The sequence below is a fragment of the Hyaena hyaena genome, unplaced genomic scaffold, assembly GCF_003009895.1.
Source record: "Hyaena hyaena isolate Hyena2069 unplaced genomic scaffold, ASM300989v1 scaffold_874, whole genome shotgun sequence".
In the NCBI taxonomy this organism is placed as follows: domain Eukaryota; kingdom Metazoa; phylum Chordata; class Mammalia; order Carnivora; family Hyaenidae; genus Hyaena; species Hyaena hyaena.
In genome coordinates, this window is record NW_024081504.1 from 600314 (window position 1) to 612478 (window position 12165).

Genomic DNA, 12165 nt, shown 5'->3' on the forward strand with positions numbered 1-12165 from the left:
CAGGCGCTCAGCATGGCTCATGGCAGATCCACCTTTACCAACTCATGATTTTCCGCCTTCACGACCTTCATTGTGCCTGGGAAGGCTACTGCCCCCTGGAGGTGCTCAGGAGAAGAAGTTGGTGGGGTCTTTCACTCCCTGTGTCCCCTGAGCACCGGGCTGTGCCTCCTGCTTAGCCCCGGCCGCCCTCTCGTTCGCACTGATTGATGGCGTGACTGGCCAGGTGGGCTGTAGCGAGCTAGCTCAGCTTTACTACAAAACCAATTTAGAGGCTGCAGCTATTTGCTGAGTTGGCAGAGAGGCGTCAGCGCCTCTGAAGGTTGTCAGTCGGGATTCCCGCTTACTGAGGCCAGGCGCTCAGCCCATAAGCCCCACCCCAGAAGCCGTGGTTTTACGCTGAATGCCACCTGAGAACTGGAATCCCTCAGCTCTCTCCGGTGGCGGAGCCCTGGAAACCAAGAGCCCGAGGTCAGCCACGAGATGGATGAACACTAGGACTCCAGGCTACCCTCACCACGTTGTTCCATTCACCATGTTGTCTGTAGCGCAGCAGCTGGACATCAGTGCCGGGCTGGGCGCTGGGCTGAGCTGAGGTTGCCGAGGCCTTCTGACCACCCATCCAACAGCCTGCCCCTTCCTATTAGCATCCAGCTTGTCCTGGGCAGAGGTCCCGCCGCGATGAGCTGGAGTGACCGGCCTATGGAATCTCCTGCAGCACGAAGAAGTCAGTCTACCTGGTCTCTTCACTCGGCACTGTGGGCTGTGGGGTAAGAGAGCATCACACGCTGAGCTAGACTGAAACCTAGATCCTTCCATGCCCAGAGCCAGATAGCTGATTCCCCTAAGGGTTCTTCAGTCAATTATCCCCACCGCGAGGCCTCAGGACACTGACAGGGAATGGTTTGGAGTGGTCAGAGTTTGCATCCAAAACTGGCCACTGAAATGTCAGCCCCTCAAAAAGCCTCTGAGTGTTGACTATGCCCGCTCTGGGCAGCCATCCACCTATGCAAGGACCCAGCAGCACTGGGACGTGCCTGCTGCCTGGTGGGGGCCATCTTGCTGGGGATGAGAACACCACTGCCCTTCTCTCTTCCCCAGGATTTGCTCAGCTGGACACTCGGGGAGCCGGAGAACTGCGCATGCTTTTCCTCACCAGGCCTCCCTGCAAATTCCAGGGGTGGAGACTAACCAAAGCCTAATGCTGGGTGTTTGAGCACCACACAGAGTTAATCAGGTGTCATTAGGTGGCAGCTGGGCATTAAGCCTGAGGGCCCTGAAGGGAGGCTGGACTTATGCTGTCTTGATGCATCCAGTGTGAGGACTTGAGCTTGGGGCAGCCCCTGGTGCACAGGAGGCCAGGTGAGTTGCAGACAGTTGCAGGGACATGATCATGGGATACCAGAGCCCAGAAGGTGGGCACTTTCCAGCGAGCCTCACCGCACGCCCTGGTCAGGGAAGGAGCTAGAACTGGGACTTTCCAGAAGAATGGGGTTCTTCAGGAGCAATGCTGGAAGGGAGTGGGGCCCCTGCCATAGACGGCGCATCCTGTCCACGGGGCTCACAGGGGCTTCCTAACAAAGGCTGTTGCCCCAAATTCAACCTCTCTGTTTTCTCTGTATGGTGAGCTCTCGGCTGCAGGCTCTTGGCTGTGGGCTCCTTCTCAGAAGACCCCAACTGTTTGTCCCTGGGAGCCAAGACCCCAATTTAAGCTTAGCTATGAGATCCAAAACCAAGTGGTGGGTGGAGGCCAGTGTCGGCCCATAGCATGTCCCCGCTCGGGGCCTTCCTGGCTCCTGGGGACCCGTTTCTTGTTCTCCAGCAGCTGTCAGTGTCACGGGGCCAGCTGCCCAGGACCTCTGGGGCCCAGGCACAAAGCAGTATCTCAGAATCTGAGCTCAGACAGGAGTGTAGGGGCCAGGATGTGTTTGTGTATAGATGGATAGGTTTGTAATGTCAGAGTGTAAAGGGCCTAAAGACCAGTACAAGCCTAGGCCAGTCCCCACTCTAAGGAGACGGTGAGCCTGGAGAAGGGAAGGGTCTTCTTTCCAAACTGTTTCCAAGGGTCCTGGCTGGCCAGTTACTGACCCAATGACCCCTGCTGGGCTGGTCCTCTAGTCCCTCTGCCTCAATCTACACAGTGGAATCTTCCCTCTGGCCTCAACTCACCCTACCAAGCAGTAGCCTGGAAGGCTAGGTGGAGCTGTGGCAGACCCCAGGGTCCGTCAAGGGCAGCTTCCCTTGACCTCACTGTTAACAAGATACCCTCCCCCACACTTTTCCCCATCAGCCCAGGCACAGAAAAAAACACCACTAACAGATGTTGGAATGAATCACTGACATGTACTTTATTGGATCACTGGGTGTCATCAATTCACCAGTAGGTACAGACCCGTGGTGGAGAATCAGCCGCAGTCTGAGGATGATTATTTGGGGATGTGCACATCTTCATGAGGTATCTAGGCAGCGCCAGACACAGTGGATGAACCCACACTACCCACGCCCCCATGGCAGCCTCCGTCTACGACCTCTTCCAGTGGGCCAGTCCCCAAGGGCGCCAGGCACCTGTCTGCTGAGCCCTCTGCACCTGCGCCACGGCAGGTGGTAGGTGGCCGCTGGGGAGCAGGCCCAGGAGAGGGAACAGAGAGGCAGCCCTCAGGTGGGCACGCGCCCCTCCCAAGGCCTTCCGGGGTGGGGAAGTGGAGGTCTGGCAGTGGAGCTCTGGGGAGAGCGGCCTTGGAGCTGGAGGCCGGGTAAGGCAGAGAAGAAGGCATTCAGCTCTAAGACCTCACAACTGCCGATATCCTATTGCTTTGGTCCCGGGTGGGGGAGGGCAGTCTTCTCAGACTGGACAGCTGATGAGGGTGCCAGGGTGCATGAGATAGACAAAAGCACAGAGGGGGCATTCCCCGCCCCCCACCCCCCGCAGGACCAGCGCAGGAGCAGGGTTCTAGAAACTGAAGGCAGCAAGCAACCAACTTGGTCGGGGGGCCTCCCTCAGAGCTGGCTGTTGGCCCCGATCGGGAAAGCGTCTGGGGGCCTACCCCCAAACCCCCTTCCAAAGTCTCTGTCAAGCAGGAGAAGGCAAGGGACAATGGTGGTTGTGTTTCATTAAAAACCGTGTCTCATTAAAAACTGGTTTTGAAGACGAAGAATATATCAAAAAAGAGATTCGTTGCTCTATTAAACGTCATTCGCGGAGAATTTCCTGAGCGCTGTGCCGTGCGCAGACCCGCGTGCCGGGGCGTGGGGGGTCCAGGAGAAGTCTAAGGCACTGGCCCTGATCCTGCACAGGGCTGCTTCCCCCTGCAGAGGTGGCCCCGAATGCCGCAAGGCTGGTGAGCATGTCCAGATCTGGGGGACAAGGGAGGCCTGGCTGCATCCACCACTGGACAGAGTGCTCGAAGTCGCAGCCAAGGGCGTCCTGCCGAGGCCCTCTGGGGCTCGGGGGGCCACCCCAGCTGCAGGCACAGGCAGAGCGCTAGAGGATGCTATGATCATTCTGCTCAAAGCTGCAAAGGTGGGCGCTGACCATGGGGGCAGAGGCCCCAAAAGGCCAACGTGTGGCCAGGCCTCCCCTGGGAAAGGAGGAGGGGGAAGACCAGGGGCTTGTCAGGGCTTGAGAGGCAGGGCTAGGCCTCAGGTCTCCCTCAGTTGGACACATGGGAAAGCACCCTGCTTATTAGCACCTGGTGACCAGAGCCAGGGACACCTGCCCGACCAAGAACCCTCCCAGGCACCCACTCAGCACCCATCTCCTGGAGACCTTCTCAGAGCAGGTCCCCGGAGCCATACTGCCCAGGGATCCATCTCGCCCAGTGACCCACCGCTTCCCCCCAGGCCGGGCAGACCCCCCCTACTGTAGAGTTGGTGTAAGTGGACTCAGTTTCCCTGCCAGGATGGCCTCCTAGAGCCCCTCCGGTCTCCCTTCATCCTGGGGGCCGAGCTGGTTAGCAAGGCAACCCGCCCCCCTGCCCCGCCACGCTCTCCCCTCCACAGCCACAGGGCTGAGACAATTTGGGCTCCAATTCCTATGGTGACCTCTCTCTCTGTGCCCTGCAGGGTTCTCTGACACCCCACCCCCCCAGACAAAACAAAAAAAGAAAGGAACAAGGTAGTACTACAGGGACCCTGTGACTCGGGCGTCCACCCCTTCCCTTGGGGACAGAGGTCCTGGCCCAGCAGGGCACATGCCCACCTCACCATGCATCCCTCTGGGGGAGAGGCTCTCCCAATCTAGAGCCAGCACAGGGGTGGGGGTGTCAGAAGAGGCTGGGGGCGGTCTGGCCAGGCGCATCATGGTCCTGGATATACTGCAAGATGTCCATCTCGTCCATGGCTTGAATCTGCTGCTGCTGCTTCCGCTGCTCCACCGCAACCTCAGGCAGGCCCGCTTTAGGGGGGACGGCTGGCTTTCTGGGTAGCGCTGGCTTAGCTGCCAATGGTGGTTTGGGCTTAGGCTGGGGCTTGGGTGGTGGCTGGGGCTTGGGCTCGGCTCCCAGGTTCAGAATCTGGTCCAAGTCTTCTTCAACTCTAGGGCAACAGAGGCGGAAGCCCTGAATATAATCTCCTGCAAAGAGAGCAAGGTCCCAAGGCACCCCTGGGGACTGTGACCAGGCCCCGCCCCAACCTGGCCTTCCCCCATCCTGCCCCTGGGGGAGGATGTGAGGGGAGGCTTCTCATTCCCTGCTCCTGCCCAGCACAGTGGGAGCAGAGCCAGCCCGTCTACAGCCTCTAGGCCTCCTTTTCAGGTGGTCCCCCTCTAGACGATGGCCCTATAGGTGATTGATTTGTCCTTCAACCTCTCAAGAAGTAACAGCAACAGCTGCCAAATACAGAGCGGCTGCTCTGTGCCAAGCACCTCGGGCATGCCATCTTGTGTTATCCTCAAACCCTTTGGGGGTACGGCTGATCTCTACCCTGCAGATGTGGATGCTCAGGCCCGAGGAGGCCAACCTACCCGCCTGCAATGACAGCGTGAGACAGTGCCTGAGTCAGAACCAGGGTGTCAGACTTCAGAAGCTGAGCCCTCATCTAGGCCAAGTTCAGCCAGGGAAAGAATAAATGAGGGGATCTGAGCACTGTGGGGTGGGGCTGCCCATCTATGGTGCCCACTGTGGGCCACACCGGTGCCAGACAGAGCCCGCCGAGGGCTGGTGCCACCAGGGCCCTGGACCTGACAGCCATCATTGGGTGGGACGAGAGCCCAGAGCAGTGTGACAGTCACACAGGACCAGCCCCAGGTACCAGATGGCGTGAAAAGCACGCCACAACCTGGTTCTGTCCTCTTTGCCTGAGGGGGCTCCTGCTGCCAGCTCCTGCAGAACTCATTTTCTGGAGACCAGATGCACAACGAAAGACCCATTCAATCCTTCCCACCACCCACCCATGCATTCAATTGACATCGTGCTGAATACCTACTGTGGCCAGGCATTTCCACATTCATCAACTCACTGAATAATCACAAGACACTGTAGCAGATATTAGCCCCATTTTCCATATATGAAAGCTGAGGTACAAAGAGATAGAGGCCTTTGCTTGCGGCCCATGGCCAGCTCATGAAGGAACAGGACTTGGCCTGGGGGTGGCTGGGTCTCTTGGGTGTGTCTGTCTTCCTGGGGCACCAATGCAATGAAGCCCTCGCAGGTTAGGGTTTCTCCTGGGTGGAGGATCCCTCCTTATGCTGCAGCCACAGGCCCCCCGAGGCCCTTCAGGTGACACTTGCTGGACCTGTTGCCTCTAAGGACCCGACCCAGAGCCCTGTTGCCTTCTCTTGGGACTCTGTGATAACCTCCACACGCCTGTGTCCCCCGGGCATTCTCCCTGGCTGAGGCTCCAGGACGCTTGCTGTCCACTCTCCTGTCCCTTGACAGATGACAGTCCCATCTGAGATGCAGTGATTCAGAGAAGACCCAAAGCAAGAACTGCAAAATAAGTGACTGACAGGTCTCTTCCCCTCCCTGAGCCTCAGTTTCCCTGCTGGTGAGGGGCTGGATGAGGTCATTTCGAGGGTACTCTCGCTTCCACAGGATGCTAAGGAGGAATGGCCTGACCGGTGCTTTCATGCTCTTCTTTGGGCCGGGTGGAGGGTGGACAGCACGCTCTCCCCCTGGTCCCAGGGAGCACAGCAGCCTCTAGCCTGCTCTCGGGGGTTAGCTGTGCACGGATCAGTCTGGTCTGGAGCCAGGAGACCCAGGGCTGGCGGGAAGGGTCTGGGAACACTATCCTGGGGGCTTTCATGAAGTTACATGGAAAATTCCCATGGAAATACAAGGGCTAGTGTGTGAATTCCTCAATGAGGGTTCCTGGCCCTTTATGTGCTTCCTCAACCAGTGACCAGCAGAACTATCCAGACAGGTGCTGCCCACACCCGGGCCAAGTGTCTCAGGCTATCTCAACAGGCCTCATTCAGCCAGGCTGGGGTCGGGGAGGGAGGGCACGGGTGCCGGAGGCAGAAGGCCAGTGGGGGGTGGGCTTGTACAGGCCCCTCGGCTTCTCCAAGCTTCGGTGTGCTCATCTGTAGGACGGTGACGGCAGCGTCGCCCAGCAGGCCTGCAGAGCCACCGCGTGCCCAGAAGCACAGTTCCATTCCGCTCCCGCTATTCCTCCATCAGGGGCCTCCGGTCGGCTTCCTCACCTCCACTTCCCAGGTCCTCAGTCTCCCCATCTGTCAATGGGATCCAGCTCAGACATCAGCAGGATCAGGAAGAGGCCTGAGCGTGGGGCGCCCAGCACAACCATGCCCTGGAGGGGCTGCCCGCCAAGTACCAGCTGCCAAAGTTGCCCTGGGTCACCCTGCCTGCTTCCCGGGCCAGCCTCCTGTGGTGGGAACAGACCACAAAGGGGGAGCTTGTAGCTTCTGTGGATGGCGCCAGGCCGAGCAAAAGGTGTCCTTCCAGTCTAGACCCAGAGGGACCCCGAGCCAGGCCTTCAAACAGAGGCAGCCGTTCTGGGTTCGAGGCGACGCCAAGGAGTGTAACGCAGGGTAGCTCACAGGTGCCCTGGCCCCCTGCACCGGCACCTTCCTGGTGCTGGCTCCTCCTCCTGCATCTTCCACAGGAGGCTGGGGCCCAGGAAACGCTCAGAGGGACTCAATCATCTACACCCTTGGAACTAATCAGAAGCTGCTCTGAGGTGGCAAGTGAGGCAGTCACAGTCGGGGTACAGGTGGCTGCAAGGGCACCCCTTTCCATGTGGGCTCCCTGAGTCATGGCTAGAATAGGTCCCACTAAGGCACAGTTAGCTTTCTTCTCCTCCAGGCTCTGCTAGTACAAGGTCAACCCTTGAGAGGCTGTGGGGAGCTCTGAAGACCCCAGTGCCACCCCTCCTCCCCAGGTCCCTTGGTTAAAGACCACACCTGGAAGCCTTCCACTGGTGTGGCTGCACCGGAAGAGGGAACTGAGGCTTATCTGCATCCTGCTGGGCACGCCACTCCGTGCCACTTCGTGCTAGCTGACGGCCGTGATGGAATGAATGGAGGGGTGACGGCATCAGTGAATGAATGAGGGTTAAGAAGGTTTTTGCTATAAGGAACCCCGATCACTGCCTGGATAGTCACAGAGGCAGCACAAAGGAGAAGAAAACATGGCTCCAGCTCTCAGGGAGTGACTTCTCTGTCACCAGACGTCTGGCAGAGTGAAGGCGGGGCTGCAGGGCTCACATTCTCTAAAGCAGTGGCTCCCAGAGTGCTCTGCGGGACGCCAAGAGATGTCACAAAGGAAAAGGTCGCAGGGACCAGTGAGAATGTGAAATGCTACACGATGTTTCCCACTCAGGCCCACAGAGTCCTGCTTCACACCAGTATCACCCCAGCCGTCTGGCCACAGAGCCCCTTTGAAGGGAGCGTGACATTCTGAAGAACACGGGTCCAGAAGTGCTGGTGTTGTGGATTTACAATAAACTGTGCCAGGAAAGTCGCCCTGGAACGGCCTCCCTGGGACACGCGGCGTCCTGGAGATAGGAGAGCCTCCCTGGGCAGGGCACACTCAGGAGAGCCTCCCTGGGGCTCACTCTAGTGCTCTGTTTCCCTGTGCCTGTTTCTCCTCTAAAGTTGTAACAACCCCAGCTTCTCCCAGCCTGTCAGGGGTGAGGACACAGGATGACAGTGAACAGATGCCAGGGGCCATGGGGAGATGTAAAGACAGGAAGCCTTTGCTATGACTCAGGCTTGGTGGGCATTTACAGGGCTAATAGCCCGAGACCGCTAACGAGGGTGCAGATGACAGCCTCCCAGACCACATGCCCCGGCTCCACGTAACCGTTCTGGGAAGGAGACGGCTCGGCTTCCTGTAAACCACCGAGCACAGCTGCGTTCTGGGGGGCACAGATGATGCCACGGAGACGCACAATACCAGGCATGCTGGGAACGCAGGCGGCACACACAGAAGCCCAGAGAAAGCTGCTGGCAGAGGGCGGGAGGCAGATCTCCCAGCCTCTGCTCTAAGTCCTCGGAAGGAGCAGGGAGGAGAGGACAGCGGCGGTGCCCTGGACTCCGATCCTGGCTCTGTCCCTTGGGAGCTGTGGCCTTGGGCCAGTCACCTTTCCCACACTATTGTCTAAAACAGAGATAAGAGCACCTCCGTGGGGGGCTGGAGGACTGAACGAGGCAGCGTGCAGAGTCCAGCACAGTGAGGCACTGCACGCACTCTGGAAGGAGCCCCCTCTGAGGCCTGCCGGGCCCAGCCACTGTCCGACATATCTGCGCTCCACTCCCTCTGCGAGAGCTGCGAGCTACCAAGAATCCATTTGATTTGTTCCCAAACCTGTTCAGGCCAGTTACACTTGCTCTTGCGATTCCCTAATTTGATTATTCCTCACATCAACTTTTAAAGTAGGAGTGTGAAAAGGAAAAGAAAAAGACTTGCATTCATGAAGTCCTTTCTGGAACTCGCTGAGCTGCCCCGGGCTGCTGACCACCCCCACTCCCACCCCCCACCCCGGTCCCTGGCACCGCCCCCTGGCCAGCGCCCACCCACAGGCTCCTGCCTCTGAAGGGCCAAGACTGCTGCCCCTGGAGGCTGAAGCTGGTGAGATGCTCCCACACTGAGACGGGGCCCTGGCTCTGTCTGGGCACTCTCAGGGCAGGGGGAACACCGCTGGGGGCACGTGGTACCTGAACAGCTCCGAGTGGGACGTGGGCCCTCCACTCGCATGCGCGGCAGGCAGCAGTAAGGGGTCACCCAGGGGGACGGCACCGCCGAGATCAGGATCTTCAAACAACTTCAGGGCTGTGGGGAAGGCAGGAGCAGAGAGGTCAGAGGAAGTCCTGGCCCGTCCTCAGCTGCCGGAGGGGGACAGGGTGGAGGTGGCCTGGTCCAGCCAGGAGACAGTGAGCCGGGGACAAGACAGAGCACAGAAGAATCAGAGGAATGGGCCCACGTGGGGGCAGGAAAGAAGCAATGGACAGGGCCTCAGAGGCTACCCTGCAATTGTCAGATGTCTGGTCTCCCGAGGAGCCCCGAGGCTAGGACAGTGCCTTTCTCATCATGTGCTCTCAGGCTCAGCAGAGCCGGGCCCTCCGCGGGTGGTCACCAAGTGCTGGCTGCATCAACTCTCCACCCTGAATGAGGAGCCAGGTGGGATGAGGACAAATACAGAAGTCCCCTTTCCAGCTCTGCACGGGACCCTCCTGTGGGGTCTGTGCAGGCAACGCAAAATCTCTCATCACAATCCAAATCGTACAGCATAGCCAGCCGGGGTGCCGGAGTCTACTTTCCAGCCGGTGGCCACACCCGGTCCTGGAATGACAAAGATGCTTTGGCACCAATCACAACCCATACTTCTCAAGTGATCAAGACGACCACCCTCCTCTTCCACAGGATGAGCAGAATAAATATATAGCCCTGGGATGTTCCAGGCTATGGGGACACAAAGTGCAATACTAGATTTCTGCAGCACAAAATCTCCGTAAGCTGAGTCTGTATCATGTTGAAACAGGACAAGGGGGAGATTTCTAGGCTCTTGTATGGCAGGTCCAAAGTCACTGACAGAGGCTGGCGGGGGGGGGGGGGGGGGGTCGCTGGGCAGACACCAAGAGGAATGGCAACACCTGGAGGCTCTACTTACGGTCCTTGAGGGGCACGTCCTCTGCGGGGCCCTTGGGGGAGATCTTTGTGCCTGGGCCAAAGAGCCCCTCATCGGGGTCCACCTCCTCATCAAAGATGGTGAGTCGGGGTGAGGGTTTGGGCTTCACGGCCACTTCGGGGCGTTTCTTAGGCTTCTTGGAGCTAGGGAATCAGACACAGCTCAAGGTTAGGACTTCTCATGAGAGCCCCCACAGTCACCAGGTGGCCTGGTCAGAGGCTGGGCGAGCTGGAGCTGGTGTCAAGGAACTTTCCAGTGCCTTGACAGTGGAGCCATGAGGCCCTGCTACTGGAAGCGGCCGAGCCCAGTGCCCCAGGAACCACTGACGTCTGGACGCGTGGGAGGAGCAGGTGAGTGTCTGAATGAGCCAGCAGACTGCCAGACAACTCCCAGCCCTGAAGGGCCACCCAGGACTCAGGCCTGCCTGCACGGTCGCAGGTCAGAGAGGCTGTTCTCCTTCGAAAGCTGTGGGGTCCAACTTCCTGTAATGCTCCCAAGGGCCTGGCTCAGTCACTGCACAGCCTCTTGGAAAGGGGGCTGGTTACAGACCTCAGTGCCTTGACCCAGGGAGCAGCAGAAAGCAGCCTTGGTAAATGCTTCCTTGTCCCTCACCCTGCCCCTACACACACACACACCACTGGGTGTTGGAGGGCAGGGCACTCAGAGGCAACCATCCACACGCTCTGGATTTGGACTTCTGGTGGAATCTCAGGCTCCAGCCGAGATGGGAGAAGCTATGACAGCTGGAAACGCACCTGGTGGAGGCCCCCACGCCCAGCACGGAGCACACGTATGCACTCAGCGCTGAAGCCCCGCTCACAGTCCTGTGCTCTCTTCCCCTCGATGTGTCAGGATCAGGAGGGAGACCTGGGCTGGGGTGAGGATAATGGGTTCGGTCCTGCTGCTCTCTGGGAGAAAGTGACACACATCGAGGACATGTGTGCCCCATGGGCCCCAGTCCCTGCTCTCTCTCCATCCTGGGCACATCCAGACAGACTCATGCCACAGACCACCAGGGACTCGCCTCTGCTCTGGCACCACCCCCAGGCTCTGCTTGTGGTGCTGGGCAAGGTGAAAGGAGCCTGGCCTCCTCCCTCCTCACAGGAAATGCTTTCCAGAAACTTCAGGTGTGCCATGGCACACACCTTGAAGGGCCAGTTCAGCTTTAATGACCCCTGGGAAGTGGGCACCAAAGAGGCCATGCCCCTCGAGGCAGGCCAGCCAGAGACGGCTTGAGCTGAGACCTGCTGAGTCAGAGCGCCGGGGGCGGCCCAGGAAGCTGTGTTGGACTATCTCCGTGGAATCTCATGATCAGTCAGGTCTGGAGTCACCGGACCAGCCTGGGGCCTGTGGGCTCTACCCTAATGCTTCCCTCAGTCACCCACCAGCCACCCCTGAGCTGGCCCTGCTCCTGGATCCCATGCTCCACCCTGCACCTGACTAAGGAGGGCAGGGCTGAGGCCTTGCTGTCTGCAGCACTGCCCGCAGGTCCGCCCTGCACAGACACTAGCAGGCCCTGAAACAGCTCCTTAGGAAAGCAAGCCCATATCCTCCTCCAGCACAGAGTTCCCCAGCAGCACAGGGGAAAGAGGCTTCCCATGGACCAGAAACCAGAGGGAACATGGAAAGAAGGGAACCTTGTAGAACAATGGAAGTGAGAGAGATCATGACTGATTACATTTGGAGAAGCCATGCAGACTCCAATGATTTCCCTCCTTACACCTACTTCTGGTCCTGAGAGCACAAATTTGGCCTGATTTCCTTGCTACATCAGTTTTCCTCTCAAATTGAATGAATGTTCTTGTTTTTTCTTCCTGAAGATATTTCTGATCCTTCATTGCCTTGAACTGAAATAAACTGAATCTATGGCGCATCGAGGTGTTCAGCTGGGCACCATCTGTACTCTACCCCATTATTCCATGCAGGCCATCCTCTGTCTCCCCAACTCTCCCCGACCGTCTCCAAGGGAGACAATGAACGAGGAGGAAATATGGAGGAAATACGGAGTTTCAGGAAACAGCTGAAAGCCCCACGGTCCCTTGCTGGACCCCAGACTTTAGTCTCTGGGACCCAGCAGTGTGCCTG

The 12165-nt window shown here is 58.6% G+C and overlaps 1 protein-coding gene across 1 annotated transcript in view; it reads right to left on the reverse strand.

The window, feature by feature from the left end:
* Window positions 1–2318: 2318 nt before the first annotated feature.
* HS1BP3 (HCLS1 binding protein 3) overlaps window positions 2319–12165 on the reverse strand; it is a 32382-nt gene continuing 22535 nt past the window's right edge. The window contains exons 5-7 of the mRNA XM_039220194.1: window positions 10063–10223; window positions 9110–9224; window positions 2319–4530 (exon numbers count right to left, since the gene is read on the reverse strand). Coding sequence (XP_039076125.1) covers window positions 4260–4530; window positions 9110–9224; window positions 10063–10223 — 547 coding nt within the window. The 3' untranslated portion in view covers window positions 2319–4259. The remainder of the gene's footprint in view (window positions 4531–9109; window positions 9225–10062; window positions 10224–12165) is intronic.